General features: G+C 43.7%; 1 protein-coding gene across 1 annotated transcript in view; it reads left to right on the top strand.

Annotated features, from left to right (window-relative positions):
• Positions 1-23,012, top strand: part of LOC137369452 (phospholipid-transporting ATPase ABCA1-like) — a 157,619-nt gene that overhangs the window by 34,623 nt on the left and 99,984 nt on the right. The window contains exons 4-5 of the mRNA XM_068030685.1: positions 5,274-5,415; positions 8,002-8,120. Coding sequence (XP_067886786.1) covers positions 5,274-5,415; positions 8,002-8,120 — 261 coding nt within the window. The remainder of the gene's footprint in view (positions 1-5,273; positions 5,416-8,001; positions 8,121-23,012) is intronic.

Raw genomic sequence — 23,012 nt, 5'->3', positions numbered from 1 at the left:
TTGCATGTTTCTGTAATTTCCCACCTCCCTGCCCCCACCCCTCATGGTGGTAATATTACTTGAGATAAATGGTTGTGATTTCACTATCATCTTACTACCAGTAATATGTAGCACACATATTAATAAATCTCCTGAGGAGAATTTGTATGCCACTGAGGAGATGAGGTGGATTTGTTTACTCAAGCTATTTTTTTGGGAGTTTGAAAGTGTTTTTTTTTTGGGGGGGGGTCCCTTTCCTCCCTATAAAAGCAGCTTTATATCAACTTAATGCGGTAATCATGTCACCAGCTCCTGACACATGGGTGTCAGCCACTAACAGCAACATCAAGAAAGCAACCCAGATTGAGCAAGGATGGTGGGCAAGAAGACCCAGTTTGGGAGGGGGCAGGATCATTTCTTCTGATTGTAGAGAATCTGGCAGGTTTACTTTGGTGGTGATGTCATCCATGTGAGATCTTCCCAACGGTCGACACAGAGCTACTATGTCATTAACTTTAGTTGCCCTTACCCACCCATCTCCCTGCCCCAAGGCCACACATCAGTGATCTTGCTGATACAGCGTTGTATTGTGGACCAGAGGTTTGAACTTCCCACTCAACACCTTTCCCCCTCACCCAGTCAATATTGGCATTCATTGCTTTGGGGAATCAAGGGTTTCATTTTTGGCTACTCTGTGATACTGTGCCACCATGATATCATTGAGACATCTTAATCTGATTTGATTCTTTTTTTAATTTTGAGCTACTTTTAATCTAAGACCCATATTGGAATCATTGGCTCTTGATGTATGGGCACTTGTCCAAATTTGCCACTGGGCCACATGTGACTGAAACAGTGTCCAGTTGTGCAGCAGAGTGTTTGTCACCCAATGACCTACCCAGTATTAAGTGTTCATTGTGTTGGGGAATCCAGACAGACACTGTAGCAGGAATAAAATTGGGCATGAATGAGCTGGATACATCCTGCCTGGCATTGGATTGCATTGACTCCAGTAGATCTGAATATCGGGTGTGTCATGTATTGGGTAGCAAATGGAATTCTGCCTGGATTGCATCCCTGCCAGTGTCCCCTTTAAAATTTAGTTGCTGTATGTAGCCTGTTTTTTAAGTGCGTGATCCCTTTAAATATTTCTGTGTGGTCATGCCCAGGTGGTATTTATCCCTGAACAAAGCCTGAGCTGTACCTTTCAGATTGCTGCGTGGCTGCGCAGCTTAGCAGGACCATTGGTTCCCACCCAAGTCCAATTTTACTTCTGTTATTTTTACTAGGTCTTCTGAAGAGCCAGCTTTAGTTGGCTGTGGCACACTGACCTCTGAGTTAGAAAGTTGTGGGTTCAAGAGCCGCTGCAGAGACTTGGGCACAAAAATCTAGGTTGATACTCCAGCACAGCATTGAATGAGTGCTGCACAGTCAGAGGAGCTTTCTTTTGGATGAGATGTTAAACTGAGGTTTGGTTTGCTCTCTCAGGTAGATGTAAAACATCGCATGGCATGATTTTGACAGAAGGTTGTAGGTTCATGTACCATTCCAGAGACTTGAGCATAAAATTTAGGGTGACAGTCCAGTGTAGTACTGAGACAGTGCTGCAATGTCAGAGGTGCCACCTTTTAGATGAGATGTTAAACTGAGGCGCTGTCTGCCTGCTCAGGTGGTATAAAGGATTGCATGGCAGTATTTTGAAGAAGAGCAGGCGTGTTATCCCCGGTGTCCTGGCCAATATTTATCCCAGAACCAACATTGCTAAAACAGATGATCTGATCATTACCACATTGCTGTTCATGGGAACTTGCTGTCTGCAAATTGGTTCCATGTTTCATATATTACAAGACTTCAAAAAGTACTTGGTTGGCCGTTAGATGCTTTGGGATGTTCTGAGGTTGTGAAAGGTGTGCTATAAATGCAAGACTTTCAAAGTCAACATGTTTTAGTTTTTAGGTGGCAGTTGGTTACGCGAGGTCCATGTGGCAGGATCCACATGGTACTTGCACATGTTTCGCATAGAATAATAGCAGCTTAATGATTGTGTAATTTGGTCAGGATTTCTGCCTGCTATTACTTTACATTGGGGAAGATAAAGACTGCAACACAATGATGCTATCAACATCCTGGGGGTTACCATTGACCAGAAACTGAACTGGAGTAGCCATATAAATACCGTGGCTACAAGAGCAGGACAGAGACTAGGAATCCTGAGGTGAGTAACTCACCTCCTGACTTCCCAAAACCTGCCCACCATCTACAAGGCACCAGTCAGGAGTGTGATGGAATACTTTCCAGTTGCCTGGATGGGTGCAGCTCCAACAACATTCAAGAAGCTCGACACCTTCCAGGACAAAGCAGCCTGCTTGATTGGCACCCCATCGACAAACATTCACTCCCTCCACCACTGACGCACAGTGGCAGCAGTGTGTACCATCCACAAGATGCACTGCAGCAACGCACCAAGGTTCCTTAGACAGCACCTTCCAAATCCGTCCTAGAAGGACAAGGGCAGCAGGTGCATGGGAACATCACCACCTGCAAGTTTCCCTCCAAGCCACACACCATCTTGATTTGGAACTATATCGCCGTTCCTTCACAATCGCTGGGTCAAAATCCTGGAACTCTCTTCCAAATATCACTATAGGTGTACCTACCCCACATGGACTGTAGCGGTTCAAGAAGACAGCTCACCACTACCTTCTCAAGGCCAATTAGGGATGGGCAATAAATGCTGTCCTAGCCAGTGAATAAAAAATTGCTGATCTTGTACATCGTTCTCAGCATTTAGCCTTCATAGAGCATGTGAGACGAAAGGGAGCTTGATCTGAACAAACTGAAACAGTACAGATTATAGAAGCAATAACTGATAGCTGAGCTCAGCTTTAACTATCAGTTATCAGAAAAAGGCTGGGGGGAGGGGGAGCTCCGACAACACCATAGGAGCATTTTATTTTAAACTACAGCGCACTTCAATTGAATATCTCGTTAATCTTGTTGAGAGTAAAACTTAATTAAAAGCTGCATGACGTTTAATAACTTGGCCAAAGTGATTGAAATGATATGCCTACTTGAGACACGTGTAGCAATGCTAAAAGTTAGCATGCAGAGTTGGGTCTCATTAATCTAAAGGGACTGAGTCACCAATGATTTCTTTCTTCATGCCGAAGTATATCTGAGAATGATAGACCTGCTGGCAAGAGCCCAAATGGTGACAGAGTACAAATCTTTAGAATTTAAACTATGTGAACTTCAGATACTTCTGGGTGAAGATAGCCCAATCCACTAGTATTGCCATTGTTATTATTATATTGAGAGCCATCTCAGCCCTGCATATACTGAGCCAAGTTGAATATGGCTTGAGTTCAAATGTTGATGTGGATAACTGCTAAGACATGGGTATTGGTCTCCTTGCTTTCCTTCAGCAACCACCAGTCCTTCAAGGGAGCTGTTTATTTCCAGCGTTAAACTTATTGGTTTCTACTGCTTCTTCATCAACTTAACTTGACCAATCAGCTATTTCTGTGCACTGAGCTAATAATGGATAAAACAGACTACCACTGTCACAGGCCTCACATACAACCAAAGGTTTCTGAATTAGACAACTGGTCTTCAAGCCAAAATGAAGAAGCAATGACCAAAATGGGATACCCAAATGGCTGGTCCAAAAATTAGCAGGAACTCAGACAATGTTCTGTAAAAGCTGTGTGGATGCTTGGCTGCGCAGCAATCGGGAATATGTTGCGCAGGGGACTAACAGGCCATGCATAAGGAGAGGTCCCTTTAAGATGCACATATGGCAGTCTTAAAGGGACTGAGAATTGCAACAAATGGGCTGTGCACAGTGAAGGGATATTAGTGGGAACAGATATGCCACAACATTTTGTAATATCCTTCATTGGACCCACCCCAACCACCCACCCCCCCGTCAACGGTAACCTTTCTCCGCTATTGGTCTTAGCATAAGGAAGGTTGTGGCTGGGAAATAAGATGCTGTCCTGTCAGCCATTTCATCATTTTCTCTTTTTCATTGCCTAATTTTTTTGAATATCTTATATTTGATCTTGTTTGTTTGTTTTGCACTTCTCTTTTCCGCTCCTTCCCTCAGTCCCAATAATAGTTTGCTGTTTTAGTTTTAATTGTCTGCTCCAACCACTTTCTCTTTGTGTATTCGCCCCCATTTCTTGTGTGGTTTGAGGTGGTCAGATTTTTAGGAATTCGGAGAGAGTGATTCAATTGAAACTGCTCATAATTACATAGAATTGCTTCCACAGAAATGGCTATTCAGCCCAGCCAATCTATGTTGGTGTTTATCCTCCACATGAGCAGAGGTCCTGATCTCGTACCACTCTGTTGCAACATCCCTTTCTCTACTTGACCTTCAACTATCTATCTATCTAATTGCTATGGGTTGCACTCTTGTTAAACAACATGAATAAACATCACCCTCAGTGAGTTTGAGTAATTTTAGGTAATTGGCAAATGAAGCAGAGGGGAGTTTCTTTTAAGCATTGAGTTGTTATGATCTGGAATGCGCTGCCTGAAAGGGCAGTGGAAGTAGATTCAATAAGAACTTTCAAAACGGAATTGGATAAATATTTGAAGGGGAACAATTTGTGGGGCAATGGGGAATGGAACTAATTGGGCAGCCTTTTCAAAGAGCTGGCACAGACATGGTGGGGGGAATGGCTTCCTTCTGTGCTGTTGAATTCAGTGATTCTAAGTCACCTTTCTGCCAATATGTAGAAGTAGCAGAAAAGATACAGATAATGTGAGCATGGGAGTAATTTTGAGAGCATCAGACAGTAGTCGTGTGGAGGCTGGTCCTGTCTAGCAGACCCGAAGATGTGGTGGTCAGACAAGTAGGATGAGGGGCTTTTAAACTGTCCTGGAATAGGAACATAGAAATTGCTGGACAAAAAAAGATCAAGGTTCATCTATTTTGCCTTTTACCAACCTTGTTGTCACATGATACAATAATAATGGAGTCGTCATAGCTATTAGTCTCTATCAATTAGTCTACAGCAGACCCAGACATGAGGAGATGAAAACCCCAGTGGTGGAAAGCTTTGGGAACCAGAAGTCCAAAGTCACCCATTCTTCCCAAACATGTTACACTTACCACGTGATCCTGGGTACTTGATGGCAAGGCACTGACTTGACTTAGAATAGAATGCAGGCGTGAGGAAAATCACCCTGTTAATAAGTAGAAATGACGGAATCAAATTAATTCACAAAATCTGCACAAAGTAAACATGTGATCGCAATTTCTTCTATCTTCCCTCCTCTTTCAGGCCACTTTCCAAACAAGGCCATGCCTTCTGCCGGGACTCTGCCATGGATACAAGGCATTATCTGTAATGCAAACAACCCATGTTTCCGTTACCCGACGCCGGGTGAATCCCCTGGAGTCATCGGAAATTTTGACAAATCGATGTGAGTTAAAGATTGCATCGGTCCATTGAACTGCTAATGGTTATAGTTCATAATGTTAATGCATGATTGTGAGCAGCCAAAAGGATCTTTGTACTTAATGTGTCAAGAATATTTAGCAGCTTTTCTGCTTAATAATAATGCATTCAAAGTTACACTGCTGCCTGAGCTGGATGGCTACACTGAAAGAGCTGTTCTAGTAAGTGTATACCTGTGGTCCTGTGGCTAATTTGGAAGCTGATTTGGCAATACAGACTGCACTTAGATGAACATTACACTTGCTGCTATGTTTAATGCCAATATATCTTTACTGTGAGTTCCTTAGAGGCCACTTAGTTTCACTTTTAGCGCATAAGCTAATCTTATCAAGACCTTGGGTACCCTGATGTGGATTATTGTGGGCAAGGCAACATATCTAGGCTCAGTAAATGGGCTATATCGCTCAAAACACCCATAAAATCGGGTGCATGTACTTCCCAGTTGCTTGCTTAAAGTGTTATCCTGATCCGGATAAACAGAATCACAGGTATATAGTTTTGCTAGGTCAAAATCCTGGAACTCCCTTCCTAACAGCACTGTGGGTGTACCTACAGCTCATGGACTGCAGCCGTTCAAGAAGGCGGCTCACCACCACCTTCTCAAGGGCGATTAAGGATGAGCAATAAATGCTGTCCTAGCCAGCTATGCCCACATCGCATGAACAAATAAAAAAAAAGGAAATTTTATATGGTTATGAAGGAGATTGAGTTGAAAGTGAGGATTGAGGGATAGGGTGAGAAAGTAAAGGTGTGAGATGAGTTTGGGAAACAAGTGCAGATTTTCTTGGTTTCAAAATTTCCTCTATTTTGTAGCACTTTATACTTAACTACTATTATGATGTAATCCTTTGGATACTTGGGCCGGAATTTTACGCCACCCCAGTGAGCTGGATGGTGGCGGGGGCAGAGGGGGTGGCGTAAAATGGAGCGTGAGGCCTTCCCAACCCGCTCCCGCCTTCTCCCCACTTTACGGGCCACCTGCCCCAAGCCAATCAAGGCCCTTAAGTTCCCAATTAACGGCCACTTAACGACCTTCGCCCGCTTCCACGGGGATTTTAACCATGGCAAGTGGGCATCCTTGAGCCGGGAAAGGCTGCCCGGTAAAAATTGGAGGCCTGTTAGTTCCACGGGGTGGGCCAGGATATCTCTTTATACCTGAACAGCCTGGTTCCTTGATTGACATTTCTCCAACGCTATTTTCGGGAGGTGAGGGAAAATATATCAACTCTTGTTAATAAACATAATTGTTATGAAATTCAAAAGATTTGACTATTTCCAAAATAGTAAGTGAGACAAAGAATCTTCATGGAAGCCTATCTGAGAACAACCAACTGGCACTTTCCTTTCATTTGAAAAGCCCAGTCAAGTGCATATGATTTGTGGAAGCACTAACTTATTTGGATATAAACAAGAATTTGTGGAGTGCAGTGCCCATAATTCAAATTAAACGGATGTATGAAAATTACTTTTGCTTTTGAATGCTCACACAAACTTCTGATAGAGGGTCGGGAGGAGGTTGTACATATTTTCTGACCTGTCCTTGACCTTAACAGAGTTTGGCTGGCTTTGAAATTGAATTTCAAAAATTAAAACTTTTTTTTGGCTGAATTTATCAAAAATTGAACAAGGCATCGTCAGCTGCCCTGTATAAAATATTAGGCATGAGAAAAAGACACACATTTTTCAAATATTTCACCATTTTTGCCCTGAAAAACATAATCCAGCACTCAAAAAGTTCATGAAATATAAGGAGTTATTGTAATACCATGTGCTGGTCCAGGGTGGTGCAGTGATTAGCACCGCAGCCTCACAGCTCCAGCGACCTGGGCTCAGTTCTGGGTACTGTCTGTGTGGAGTTCTCCCTGTGACCGTGTGGGTTTCCGCCGGGTGCTCCGGTTTCCTCCCACAGCCAAAGACTTGCAGGTTGGTAGGTAAATTGGCCATTGTAAATCACCCCTAGTGTAGGTAGGTGGTAGGAGAATTGTGGGAAGGTGGGATTGATGTAGGATTAGTATAAATGGGTGGTTGATGGTCGGCACAGACTCGGTGGGCCGAAGGGCCTGTTTCAGTGCTGTATCTCTCTATGACTCTCTAAATGTGTGTGTGTGTAAAACATATTGAGCAAGGGATGTAATTGTACTTTGCTTAGTTGGCTATATGCTCAGTGGACTATAGGCTGAGTGACTAGCTACTAAGAGCTAAGTTCTGTCTCAGTTTTTTCAGAGATTTGGCTTTGTATGTGGAAAAGTGGGCAAGAATAACTATTTTGGGCTTCTGATCTGTGTTCGCCGAAAGACCAGATTTGAATTTTGATTCTGGGTAAACCAGATTGCATCAGTGCGTGCTCTGATCTAATGTAGGAATATTTGAAAGAATGAAATAAAACAAAACGGAACATGTTTCGAGTTTCATGTTGGAAGGCCTGCCTTGACTTGTCAGTGCTGTCATTGGAAACATTGTTTTACTTTGTCTTTGAAAAGCAAGTGCAACTATCAAATAGCTTTTTTTTTTGCATGAAGCTTTCTTACTCTGTCTTTCCCACTCTTTGCAGCATCTCCCGTCTGTTTTATGATGCCAGGAAGATTCTTCTGTACAGCCAAACAGATGGCAACATGGGAGCCTTCCACAAACTGTTTGAAGCTCTAAAGAGGTTCAGCAACTCCACTTCAGGTATTTACTCTCGATAATTACTGCATCCTATTTGAGTTAACCAGTGTTTTACTCTGTTAAGTCTTTGCCTGAATTCATCAACAACAATCGCATGTATTTGCATAACTTTGATGTGATGGTAAAAGGGCCCGAGGTGCCTCCCAGGAACATTATCAGACAAAGTTTGATACCAAGCCGCATAAAGAGATATTAGGACAGGTAACCAAAAACTTTGTCAAAGAGGTAGATTTTAAGGGGCAATGTCAAGTAGGAGAGAGGTAGAGAAGCGGAGAGGTATAGGGAAGGAATTCCAGAGTTTAGAGTCAAGGCAGCTGTAGGCACAGCTCGCAATGGCGGACCGATGAAAATTGGAGGAGTGCAGTCTTGCAGAGTTGTAGCACCATTATCAAGCATTTGTATGTTTTTGTTTTTCAGTTAATATTTTCTCTCCTTTCCCTGTTTTTTTTTGCCAGCTCTTTCTAGGCCACAAGCCATTCCCCAGCTGCTCCCTACCTCTGCCTATCATGTTCTGTAATCTGTGATCTCTGGTAGGTGGGCTCAAAGTCTGAGTTGATTTGCCCTCTGGCTTTTCATCACTTCTGTCTGGTGAATGACATGGAGTTTATTTGGTAGCTCTCCTAATGGGCCCGATAGAGATCAATAACTCTCTGTTTGGGGAATCATCGCTGCAAACTTGCATTCTGCTCTGTGGTATGCATGACCATCTACACTTTTGCACTGGGTGAATCTTGCTCATGGCCCCATTTTTAATTAAAAAATTAATTCAGGTACTGTAAAAATAGTCCCAGATGCCAAATAATGTCAAGAGGGGGTAACTTACCAAGACAATGGGGCTCACCAACAATTATGAACTTCGGGTACCAATTCTTAGAACCATAGAATGGTTACAACACAGAAGGAGGCCATTCGGCCCATCTTGTCTGTGCCAGATCTCGACAAGAGCAATCAGCAAGTCTCAACTAGCAACTCAACTGAATATAATCCTAGGGGTCTCATCACATGATCTGCTACCTCCAAACGTCCCGCCCCATGCTCCCGCCATTGGTTGCCTTACATGTCCTCGCGGCACACAGCCTTCCCACACCAATTGAAAAGTGAAGAGACTCCTCATTACCTGATTGGTTGACTGTCAGTCAAATAGCCCTCATTTGCCCATCTGCAGTCACATGGCTTGGGATTAAGGGAGGAGGTCAATAAAGAATGGCTACAATGTCTTCTTCTTCTTAGGCAGTCCCTCATGAACGAGAATGACTTTCTTCCACTCCAGGATTATGGGCCCTTAGGTGACTGGATCCGCACACTCTGCCACAGGTGGGGCAGGTGGTGTTTGATGAGGCAAGTGGATGGGATGCTTGAATTTCTGAACGCTCCTTCAGCTGTTTGTACTTGGTCACTGCCTGAGCATGTCAACGTTGTTCAAACTGGCTGGCACCTTCACGGATGCTTCTTCTCCATTTTGGGTGGTCTTGGGCAAGAGGTTCCTACGGAAATTGGTGGAGATGTCACATTTTTTCAGGGAGGATTTAAGGACATCCTTGTAGTGTTTCCTCTTGCCCTCCTGGAAGCCTCTTGCCGTAACGGAGCTCGGAGTAGAAAGCTTGTTTTGGGAGTCTTGTGTCAGGCATGCAGACGATGTGGTCCACCCAGCATAACTGACTAGCCATGAACAGTGTCACGATGCTGGGGATGTTGACCTGAGAGAGGACACTGATGTTGGACCACCTGTCCTGCCACTGAATTTGCAGGATCTTGTGGAGGCACTGCTGGTGATATCTCTCCAGGGCGTTGAGATGTCTGTTGTAGTGTCCATGTTTCCGACGCATACAGGAGGGCAGGTAACACTGCGGTCCTGTAGACCAGGTACCGGGTTTGAGCTCTTTGTCGTCAAACACGCTTTTCCTCAGACGACCAAAGGCTGCACTGGCACACTCGAGGGGATACTGAGTGTCATCGTCGATATCCGTCCTTGCTAAGAGGAGGCTCCCAAGGTATGAGAGTGATCAACATTGTCCAGTGGTTCACCGTGGATCTTGATAGTCAGGGCAGTGTTGTGCTGTGGGAGGAGGCTGGTAGAGGACCCTTGTCTTCCGGATGTTTAGCTTAAGGCCTATTCTTTCATACACTTCCGTGAATGCATCAACGAGGGTTTGAAGCTCGGCCTCTGAGTGTTCACATACGCAAGTATCGTCAGCATACTGCAGCTCGATGACAGAGGTTGGGGGTGACCTTGGTTCTGGACTGGAGGCGACATCGGTTAAATAGTTTCCCGCTTGTCCTGTAGAGTAGATCTACTCCGGCAGGTGCTTCAAGGAGAAGAGGTGGAGTGTTGCGGCGAGAAAGATGGAAAAGAGTGTTGGTGTGATGACACAGCCTTGCTTCACCCCAGTTTACACTCGGATTGGGTCAGTGGCAGATCAGTTGGCAAGGATTACAGCTTGCATGTTATCGTGCAGCAGGCAGAGGATGGTGATGTATTTCTCTGGGCAGCCAAATTTGAGGAGGATGTGCCATAATCCCTCACGGTTGATAGAGTCGGAGGCCTTTGTGAGGTCAAAGAAGGCCATGTATAAAGATTGCTGCTGCTCCCTACATTTTTCTTGGAGTTATCTTGCTGTGAAGATCATGTCCACTGTGCCTCTTGATGGATGGACTCCACATTGTGATTCCGGTAGGAGCTCTTCAGCCAGGCTGGGATGTGAACCAGTGGTCAATATGGGACTGAAAGAATATGCATTTATTTGGTTTTGCTGTTTATTTGTGCAAATGTCAAGTCAATTTGTTGGACAAAATGAAGCATAGAATACTATACAAGGGTCCTCTGTTTGACCAATGCAGAAATGGACTATGCATGGTGGGACTGAGCCATTAGACCAGTTTCTGATCTGTGATGAGATAATTGATCTCAGCCAGTTTTGGTGGAAGCATAACTGTTCTCAACATTGCGTGCTTGAAAGGCAAAATCAGTCATCGATTTAGGGTGTAGGTTGAGGGCTAAATATAGGCCAGAACACCGGGGAGAACTCTTATTCGAAATAATGCCGTGGAATCTTTAGGGGCACGTCTGGGATGCCTAAGCTTAGACCTTCTGGATATAGCAGATTGGGTACAGGCTGCCCCGCTGCTAAGTTGGGATGCTTTGTGCCAGTTTTACACCCGAAAAGAATATACATACCAATTTCTACCTCATAGGCTCCATTGGAAAGTCGTGGGAGTGGGTAGAAGAAAAATCAGAACCATTCTGTCGTCAATGTCAGGTGGAACTAATGTGACACCGTGTTTTGATGGAATATGATTCACGTCCTGTTTTTCAAATCCCTCCTTTGTCTGCGAATACTTTCTTTTTTGGCGACGGCTCAGGGTGGATTTTAATCACTGGGCGATTAAACTCGGTGGCGGTAATTTTACCTTAAGCTGCCAGTCAGAAAACTGGCAGGATCGGGTACAACGCTGGTCTTCCGCCCTTCCCAATTTCACTCTCCATTGAGGTTAATGGAGAGTAATACTGACTTCAATGGGCAGGAACAGGTCCTGGCTAGCAGTGGAAGTTGAAACCTACCGCTAACTTTAAGAATACCACACAGAACCTACATGGTTCCAAAACTAGCTGATATAAGCCTTATTTACCTTTGTCCATTGACCTTGTCCTTAAACCCTTTGCAGTTTGGCTGATTTGAGAGAGAAAGGGAGGGAGGTACGTGGTGGCATGATCTTCATATACTGCTTCTGTTTCGTAATATTTAATGTCAAATAAAGTACAGGATCCATGTGTTCAGTGGAATTCATTCCAAAATATAGTTGATCCAACCCAGATTTGAGGAGCAAGCCTGCAGCAAAATGCTGTGTGGAGAGATCTGTTATCTTGAGTTTGCGCTTACTGGACAGTAAACTTTCCAGTACACAATCTGCTTTTGTGCCAAAAATAACACCGTTGACTATACTGCAGCGTGCAGTTCATGACCACAGATAGTTGGGGAGAGGGGTGGATTTAACTCTTCCCTGCTCAGCACGAACAAAGTGGGCAAGCAGTTGCAATGGAGGGGTACCACTTCCTGCTCTGTTCTTGCCGATCTCAGGTTTTAAGGCTGCTGGTTTGAGCAGTGGAGGAGGTGCTCACCAGACTTAGGTAGGAGCCTGGAGCATAAATGCCAATGTCTTATGGCATCAGTAGGACCTCAGTTGGCACATTGACTGAAGCTTGGAAGTGGCTGCCCCACCAGGGAAGGATGAAGGGGCCCTCCCGATAAGTGAAAAAATTTACTTTGTGGGACTAGGTGGAGCATGAATGTTCCTCTGAGCTCCACAGGGAAAGTCATGGCTTCATGTGCCCCGGACTCACCACCTGCCTTTCCCTCCTAGGAGTCTTTTCCAAAACACTCTCTCCTCTCCTGTAAGTTGGTGAGTGGACAATTACCATCCAATCTTCACCTCCTTTCAACAACTCTGTGCCCTCTTCTTGTCTGCGCCACCATTTCAGTGAGGCCTTTGAATAAAGTCCCTGAGTCTGAAATTTAGGCCAACAATTCACACTATGAGCTAATTGCTCCAGGTTAAAATCGACCCCAGTGTTAACAACCTAGAGGAGTTTGTAATTAATTTGCAAATTAATTTTGACACCTTTTCAAATTAACGTGACTCCAAAGTTACAGATAACATTTTGAGGCCAGCTTGTTACACAGGAGAATTAAAATGTTCATAAAAACAATGTACTGGGCTTCCTCAGATTTCTTTTGCATCTACTGTTCTCCACTGGGACATTGGCTGAGGTGCTAGAGTTTGACAGTCTGGAAAACGGCTCCGAGTTATTGCTCCAGCTCCCTAACCTGAAATCTCTTCTGGAATTGCATTCCAGCAAAGTTCATTGACAACTGCAGAAGAGGGGAGAAAGAGCCAAATTGGCAAGAAAATTCCTGTGAATGTTCTTAGCTAATTATTTTAAAGTAATGGGCTGAATTTTATGCCGCCCCAGCAGGTCGGATGGTGGCATGGGGGGAGTGTAAAATTGAGCAGGAGGCTCTAGGAGGTCTACCCGGCCCGCTGATTGGACAACAGCTTACTCAGGCGGGACTTCCTCCCTGAAGCGGGTAGAAGTCACGCCTTGGGACAGTTAAAGCCTAGGGACCCATAAAATGTGGGACGGATCCCCAGGCTAGGTGGAAGCGGGTTCTTTACCGACTCTTACGTTGGTGGCGAATTCCCGTCCGCCTAAGGTAAAATCCAGCCCAATATCTCTTACCTCTTGAATTTTAAATTTCAGTTAATTTATAATGCCAAATTAGGTGTTGCAAGCTTCCCTATTAAGTCAATAAACTGCACATTGTACTTCAGTTTTTAGAGCACCTTGTCATTTCAAAGTATCTCACTTAATTCATTATTTTTGATGTTAGGTGCCATATCAATGAATCATACCTTAATCCTTAGCAGCACAGGAGTTATTTTAGTCTCTGAAGTACTTGACATCTTTGTCTATGCTTCCTATAACCAGGGCCACTTGTTTACAGTGACCGAATAAGTCTAATTCTATTTTCATTTGATAGGATTCCAGGAATTTTGCCAGTCTTTGGGATTGAATTCTAATTCTCAATTAGCTTTGTTGTTACTGGCTGTGAGTGAACCAGAATCTTCCCTCCAATCTTGTCCATTTTTGTTAATGCACACTCCTTGAACACACCCCTTCCAGAAATATCAATGGTGTTGCTTTTTTCAGGGAGAGCTGTTGACCTATCCCAATATGCCTGGGCTTAATGTAGCCCCACAGACCCTGTGACCTATCTAAAATAGGACTGCTTTAACATGCACAAATGTTTCATGTTTCCGCTGTCACTATAGATTATTTTAACTCTCCCATTGGTTCTGACAAGCTGAATAAAATGATCGATAAATTAAAGCCCAGCAGAGCTTGGTCTTGCTTCAAAGGGTAAAACCTTTGTAATAAATCTTTTTTGTATGAAACGTTAGATGTACATTGAATCAGATGAAAGACTTTAACTGAGTTATTGCTGATCGTAATATTTAAAGCAATTTTTTTTATCCTATCTCTGGATATTGGAGTTGCTAACAAGACCAGCATTTGTTGCTCATCCCGAGTTACCCTTGAGATGGTGGTGGTGGGTTGCAGCAGCTTTCAGCTCTGAAATGAGCCATTCTAGCTCAGGACAGAAGATAATTGATCCCTTCTGGTTTGTGAGGAGTGGGGAGGTAGGGGCAGGGCAGGGGAATGTAAGTAAGGTTTGGGGTCTTTCAAAAGACCTCAAGGGGGCTTATCAGGTGAGAGTTTTGTTGAAGCTAGAATTCACAGGGTGGCCTGGGAACTATGCCAGACATGCTCCCTTGGGAGCATCTTAGAATGATCTGCCCATTAATCCCTCTATGCTGGAAAATGGCAAAATCGAAGAAATTGTGTAGTGTCCTGAAAGAATGAGATTCTATCCCATTGCCCTCATCGCCTCTCTACCTGGTATGGAGATCTGCTGGGACTCCGTTTTGGCCCAGACCAGAAGCAGAAGCCTTAAAACTTTTATTACTTATGCAACAACTCAATGTATTGTGCAAGACTAGTATTATATTACTGACTACAGTATTCACAGTGATGCTTCCCACCTTTAGGAGCATGGTGGGTAGCATGGGCAACCTCTGTTGTGTAAAAAAATGCAACAAAAGTGCCATCACTGGCCTTGTCAATCCCTTCATGTGACATGTAAAGCTACAACTTCCAGATCAGAATGAAGTCGGCTCTACTTCTGAAAATAGCTTTTTGATGTGAATATGAATGGGAGAGAGCCCAAATTACATTGGAATTGGAATTTGAAATATTAACAGAAGATGCTGGAAATACGCAACAGGTCAGGCAGCGTCTGTGGAGAGAGAAACAAAGTTAATGTTGCAGGCCGATGGCCTTTCATATGCTAATTCCCTTCCTCTCTCCACAGATGATGCCTGACCTATTGAGTATTTCCAGCATTTTCTGTTTTTATTTCAGATTTCCAGCATCTATGGTATTTTACTTTTGGAATTGGGATTTGTTGGGTTCCTTCTGTCATTTACCACAGGTGCTTTATGACTGTTAGCAGCTCTTTTCAGTTTGCTGTTGGTAATGATTGTGCAGATTAAATGTTGAGTATCTGAATGCAGAAACCTTGCTGATTATTTTATAAACACTGCAGACACCAGTTAGTTATTATGAAATGGCTTTTAGACAATAGATGAAAGGTAATTGGGGAATATTTTATGAATTAGTGCTCCTGGTGCTGAGATTCTTGGCCTTTTTACAAATTGGAGACAGAGGGTCACCCTCCAGTAACTTTCCCAAGTGACCATCCTTGAAGTCTAAGTCCAGATAATGAGATTAAAAACAGAACATACGGAAGCACTCAGCAGCATCCATGGAGTAAGAAGTAGAATTAACATTTCAGGTCAATGACCTTTCATCAGAACGAGAAGAAGTTAGACACTAACAGTTTTTAAGCAATTGCAGAGTCAGGGGAAAAAGTGGGAACTGAGGATTAAGGAAAGAACAAAGGGGAAGGTCTGTGATAGGGTGGAGGTTAGGAGCGATTAAATGACAAAGTGCAAGGCAAACAGGGGTGGTAGTGGGACAAGTAAAGAAGCAAAAGATGTGTCCATGGATAATGTCTGTTGGTAGGCTACACACGCATGGGAGACAGGACAGCCAAGCCCAGTTGTCTTCCCATTGGACGTCTACACACTCACATTTTTAATGGGGATCAACAAGTAATGATCAGGAGCAAGAACCACTGTCACTTCCCCTCAGCCAGTCTTCGGGTGTTAGACCAGTTTTAGACTTCTGCTACCACCTGTATTGGGATGAGTTTAAGCAGTACCTATCAGGATTAACCTTTAATCTTTTTTTAAATGGTTCAGTACCACATCATGCAAACCTTTATTCACTAAGCAATGGAGCGGGGTGCAGGGTAGGGACGGGGGAGGGGGGAGGTGGGGGTGGTTGCGGACAGAAGCGGGGGATGGTCAATGAGTTAGAATATAGTAAACAACTGGGAATGAGTAAGAGGGGATTTACCCAACTGAATGATTCAGATAGCATCAAAATAGACATGAGCTTTATAATATTGGGTTGTAATTTTTAGCTTACTCTGATCTGTATTGTTAGTTCCAGAGTGTATAGAATGTCATTAGTTGATATTTGTAGCAGTACACTAATGCAGTATTTAAGAAATTTACTGATGGGGTGATATTCCTTTGTCACAGCATTGTCTCCAGTATATTAGTTTGTGAGAGAATATGGAATATGCTCCATATATATATATATATATATATATATATAATGGAGGACCCATGATCACCATGAATGAGTTACCAAAATTTATAGGCCTTCAACTAACGTCTAGGAAGAGATAATGTCATGTGGAGTTATATAGCAACATAAGCTGAATTTTACTTCCAGGGTCCTGATCCTAACTCCAGGCTGAATTCTGGGTTGGGAGCCTGGAGGTCTCTATGGCAGGACCCTGGAGGAGATTTTTGAGTGGTTGGCCAATTAAGAGGCCTACTCCAGTAGTCCTGTTCAATTAAGAACGGTGGGTGGGCTCCACAGTAGAGAAAGTCAGTAGGAGCACCTGAGGCTCTGGGCGGCCAGCAGCACCACTGGGAGAGGGCACCTCAAGCTGAAAGTGCCCTCTGAAGACTTGTAAGTTATACAAAATATACTGTGGTCACAGTTGCCAGGCCATCATAGCGGAGGGGGAGCCTTTCCACGGGATGGCCTGCAGCTGCAGCTGTGTCCCTTGCAGCCCAGTGGATCCATGGTGGGCTACTTTGCAGGATGCACCTCTGGTCCCCTTGGCCTGCCACCAGGTGGCCACCACCATTCCATCTACTGGCTCCAGCCACATTGTAGGGGGATGTGGGGAGTGACTGCAGCACGTGAAAAGTGACCGCAATTCCCACTTTAATTGGCCTAATTGTCTATCTGCCATTGGCGGGTGGATAGCCATCAACCCCCCAACCACCCCCTGCCCCCCCCCCCCACCCCCAAGAAGCCGCCTCCCTGAAAATAGGCTGGAGGTAGGAACATGCCGGTAGACTTACACGCTGGCCAGTAACGAGAAATTGCCGGCACGGCTGCCTCCAAACCCGCCTCCGCCTTGGGATAAAACCTCTGCCCATGGACTAAACTGAAATGACAGTGGGGAGCCTTGAGTATGGATATCATCCTACACTTGAATGATAACCACACAACTGAACATTATGTTGGTTGTGCGTGAGTTATTTGTTGTGGAATCAATATAGTTAACAACATACTATTGAATCTTATTTGTATGATGCCAACTTTTTGTTAAATAGGGAGAAACATTGCTTGGAACGAAGATCTGTTCTCTATTGGAATGTGCGCATTGACCCTATAAATGCTAACCTTGATCATAAAGAATTTTGCAACAGCTTCTAATTTGGAAGCTGATAATTTGAGTTTTGAATCAACCTGTTGAAGTCAAACATTGATTCAAAACTACACTTCATTTAATCAGCTGACTGCTTCTATGTAGTCTGCGAAAAAAAAAAATTGGTTAGCTTGTCCTCTGAACTCAAGTCTTAGACCATAAATCTTTTCATTTTCTATTAATATTAGTCCTGCTCTTCGTGTTGTGAACCTTCTGGGCTATATAAAAAAGAAAGGACTTGTGTGTATATATAGCTTCTTATCATGTCTTCAAGTTTCTCCAAAGCACATTATAACCAATGAAATGCAATCAGTGTTGTTAATGTTGGAAAATACTATAGCCATTTTGCACGCAGGAACCTCTCGCTAACAACAAATGAACGAATTGCATGATGATCTGTTTCAGTGGTACTGATTGAGGGAAGAATGTTGGCCATACACTAGGAGAATTCCCTGCTCATCCTCAAAGTGCCGTGCAATCTTTTGCATCTATGTGATTAGGGAAACAGGGCCAAAAGGCAGAACCTTGTACAATATTGCATCCCCTTACTACTGCAGTGGAGTGGTTAGATAACCCAGTGCTTCTGGACACAGACCCAATAAAGTATCATGTCACATTTCCCTTCTTAAAGGCGAAAGACCAGGAAGCATGGTATATAGTAATACTGAGAGATTCAGTTCAAGCGGGAAAATCTATTACCCCCATCCCTCCTCACTGGGGAGGGAAAGGGGAAGAACTATTGACCGGAAAAAAATATCTGTTCTACGGGAAGCCCAAAGCATTGAGTAGAGATCATTGAATTTCAGGAGAATTGGAATGTTTACAAATTACCTGTTGGCAAGTGGATTTTATGAATGTTTGGAGATCATAACAACACTGGTTGGAACATTCCACATTTATTAGTGTGTTGGATTCTGGAGTGGTGCTCTGCAGTGCTTCAAGCAAACATTTCCCAATCATTGCCGAGAATGAGAAGTTTGTTTCTCCTACAGATGCAGTTCATTTTCCTGACTATATTCCCTCCATTTCAAAGAATGTCTTTTGCTGCTTCTTTGTCTGTCAATCCGCTCTGTGGTCAAGTGTTCATTGTCACAAAGTTGATTCGCAGAACTGTGACTGCTTATTTCCTCTTGAATTTCAGATGAGGCTGAGAGAAAGCGAAATAAGAAAAAAAATTGAGAACCAGAAAAATAAATCACTCGAAATGTAAAATCTCACCGCCTTTGCAGAGGTTGGACTGCATTTGCCGCATGTTTCCCTGCATTCCTGACTCTCCACATGCCAATTTCAGCTTAATATCATGAGTTAGAACTACATAAACAAATGCAGCCCCAGGCACAACACATGCATGCACATGCGTCCACACATAAACAAACACACACAAAATGGTCTGCACTTTCCAGTAAAGGACTTACTGGGGTTTTTCAAGAGGGTCCTGTCCCAAAACTGCATTTCCCCACATCCCATTTATCTCAAGGGGGGCTGGAATGCAAAAGTAAGGAACTGATGCTACAGTTGTACACAGCCATCTAGAGTATTGCATTCAGCTGTGGGCACCACACCTCGGGAAGAATACATTGACTTTGGAGGAGGCGCAATGCAGATTCACCAGAATGATACTGGCGCTTAGAAGGATTAACTTACGAGGATTTCATAAACGAGGTTTGAATTTCGTTGGATATAAAAGATTGGGGGATGATCTGACCAAGATATTTAAAATGTTAAAAGAATTCGATAGGGCAAATACAGAGAAACTATTTCCTCTGGTGGGGGCATCAAGAATGAAGGGATATAATATTAAAATTAGAGCTAGGCCATTTAGGAGGGAAATTGGGAAGCACGTTTCACACAAAGGCTGTGGATGCTGGTGTCATTGGAGCTTTTAAGGCGGAAATTGATAGATTTTGTTGGCTAAGGGTGGCAAGGGATATGGAGCTAAGGCAGGTAAATGAAGTTGAGCTACACATCAACCATGATCTGATTGAATGAAGGAGCAAGCTTGAGGGACTGAATGGCCTAATCCTGTTCCTATGCCACAAATGCATGAAAAGGCATCCATTTCTTACACTAAGTGGGTACTGCTCAAAATCGGTACTGTTCTTCATTGGCAACAGGCATATTTACTGAGTCAGTCAATGGTGAGCCTATGGGTAGGAAGGCTTAAAATTTGCTTGCAAGCAAAACATGCCCTTATTTGGATCAAAATTAACTTTTTTGCTGGAGGTGTGGAGACCATGAGGGCATTGCAGTGGTTCTGGATAGCTTGCAGGCAGGCCCTGGTTTTGGAGCAACCAGTGACACTTTGCTGTGTGAATTTTTGGTGGTGTCTGCAACCTCTCTGGTTGCAGATGTGATAATATGACATGTATGCCCCTGAAGGATGACCCTGCCCCATTGAACAGGGCCAACACAATGTAAGATGCACCACTAGAATTTTTCAATAAGAGCGAGAAACAAAAGCTGTTTTACTGTCAGACAGTTTATTGGTGTCAACCACGGCTCAGTGGTAGTACTCTCAACTCTGAGTCCGACTCCAGAGACTTGAACACAGAATCCAGGTCGACACTCCAGTGAAGTACCAAGGGAGTGCAGCACTGCCAGAAGTACCGTCTTTGGATGAGATGTGAAACCAAGACCCGATCAACTTTCTCAAGTGGATGTAAAATACCCCACAAACTATTTTGAGGAAGAGGAGGGGAGTTCTCCCTGGTATCCTGGCCAATAGTTAACACTAGTCAACAATCACAGATTATCTGGCCATTATTGCACCGCTACTTGTGGGAGCTTGCTGCGTGCAAATTGGCTGCCATGTTTCCTGTATTACAACACTGACTACACTTCAAAAGTACTTCATTGGCTGTAAACGTCCATATAAATACAAGTCTTCTTTGTCACGATTGTGAATAGAGCAGGATGGACACAAGTGGCGATAAATGTGAGAAAAACGTTCACATGGCGGCAACTTAGATCTGCAGCACGTTTCGTGCTTGTTGGTGGACAGCATTCCTCTGATAACCTAAGAGGGCTCTCTGCTCCTGCTTCCTCCAAGCTAAAGATAGGAAATTTCCAGAATGTGACAACGTGTATATTTTAGTGAAAGAAAAGGTTTTTCATATTTTACAGGAGTCACCATTTTCAGTTTATTCGCAGTGCAATTGTGGGAACTTCTTTCAAGACATTTTGAAGTGAATTATTGCGGCCAGTTTCGTGGCCAGTCGTGCATGCTTCAAAAGGTGCCCTGTAGTTCCCAAAAATATTCCCAAGCTCATTTTGAAACAACCTGTCACAAATAGTTAACCTGGAGGGATATGAGTTAACCAGCGAACTCGACCAATTATGAGCCCACAGAAATGCACAGAAAATAGATAGAAAGGAAGAAATTAGATCATTCTTTTTAAAGTGACAGAGCATATGTTATTGGTTTAGAAAGTCAGTCCATAAAACGATGGGAATTTTTACAGTTGTCAAACTGCTGGGCTTGGAATGAAACTCTTCGCTCTTTTTCTCAGTGACTAAACAGCAACAACAATTTGCATTTACATAGCACCTTTAACATAGTAAAGCGGCCCATGTCACCTTCACTATATTTGGCTTCCTACACCATTCAACTCAACTTCTTTGTAACATAGCTACATAACAGGAAGGACTGAGAGTCAGTCTGGAGATATGTCACCCTGGAAAATCATGTCATCAGTTGGGACATCTGCCCTTTCACAGTGAAATAAAAAGTAATTTGTAGCATAGACAGAGGGCTGAAATTTGTGGAGCTGGCAGGGCCCTGACGCCAGGCCGAAAAGGCGAGGGGAACCTCACCTCGGCCCTTTGGAGACCCCCCCGGCTTAATTTAATAGCACTTGTGCAGTTAAGGGTGGGGATCCCCTCGGGAGATTAACCAGCTGAGGGGGAGAACGCTGGATTCTGCATGCTTTGTGGGTCAAATTACATTTTCAAATTCCATACCTTTCCCTGCAGTTTGTTTACATCAATTTTCAAGTTGGTTGCAACACTACAACCAACATCACTTGAGAAGCATATAAACCCTACACTATCTGGAAATGTTTCAGATTTAGAATGGTTACACTTGCAGATTGTACAGTACTTGCATTAAACCTTAGCAGGAATTTCCTGAAGGCTTTCTCAAACTCGGGCTGCTGCCTCAATCTGCAGATGAAGTTGCTGCGTCCAGAATGTTATATCTATTAAGACTTATATATAGAAGCAGAGATAGATAATAATCAGTCAGGATTCAGACCAAAGAAAGGAACAAGAAAGGACATCTTTAACTTGCGAGTAGTCATTGAAAGATACCTAGATGTGCAAAAACTTATGTATATATGTTTTATAGACTAGGAGAAGGCATTTGATAGTCTACCATTAGAAAATAATGGAGTGCTTAATCAAACTAGAAATGGCAGAAATGATAAAAGGATAATTGCGAATCTATATTGGAATCAATCAGCGGTGATGAGATTTGATAGCGGCACGTCAGACAGTTTCCCAATCAAAAGAGGAGTGCGTCAGGGTTGTGTTATGTCCCCAAAACTGTTCAACCTGTACACTGAAGCTATCTTCTGAGACATAGGAGATCTACCAGGTTGTAACATTGGTGGTTGAATGTCAACAACTTGAGATACGCAGATGACACTGCACTGATTGCTGAGTCAGAAGAGGCACTACAGGAAATTGTAAACAAAGTGAATGTTAGGCGTGTGGAATATGAATTAAGAATGAATGTGAAGAAAACCAAGACAATGGTGATAAGCAGAGACCTAACCCCAGAAGTGAAAATTAAAGTAAACGGGCAAATCCTGGAACAAAATTTTGTTATTCGTTCATGGGATATGGGCGTCGCTGGCTAGGCCAGCATTTATTGCCCATCCCTAATTGCCCTTGAGAAGGTGGTGATGAGCTGCCTTCTTGAACCGCTGCAGTCCTTGGGCTGTTAGCAAGGGAGTTCTAGAATTTTGACCCAGTGACAGTGAAGGAACGGTGATCTAGTTCCAAGTCAGGATGGTGTGTGGTTTGGAGAGGAACTTGCAGGTGGTGGTGTTCCCATGCATCTGCTGCCCTTGTCCTTCTAGATGATAGAGGTCACGGGTTTGAAAGGTGCTGTTGAAGGAGCCTTGGTGAGTTGCTGCAATGCATCTTGTAGATGGTACACACTGCTACCACTGTGCGTCAGTGGTGAAGGGAGTGAATGTTGAAGGTGGTGGATGGGATGCCAATCAAGCGGTCTGCTTTATCCTGGATGGTGTCGAGCTTCTTGAGTTCGAGCTGCACCCTTCCAGGCAAGTGTAGAGTATTCCATCACACTCCTGACTTGTGCCTTGTAGCTGGTGGGCAGGCATTGGGGAGATAGGAGATTAGTTACGCATCAGAATTCCCAGCCTGCCCTTGTAGCCATAGAATTTATGTGGCTGTTCCAGTTCAGGTTCTGGTCAATGGTGACCCCCAGAATGTTGATAGTGGGGAATTGAGT

Source organism: Heterodontus francisci, chromosome 4, assembly GCF_036365525.1.
Source record: "Heterodontus francisci isolate sHetFra1 chromosome 4, sHetFra1.hap1, whole genome shotgun sequence".
In the NCBI taxonomy this organism is placed as follows: Eukaryota; Metazoa; Chordata; class Chondrichthyes; order Heterodontiformes; family Heterodontidae; genus Heterodontus; species Heterodontus francisci.
The sequence above is the reverse complement of the archived record's forward strand: the minus strand, read 5'-3'. Positions and strand labels throughout refer to the sequence as shown.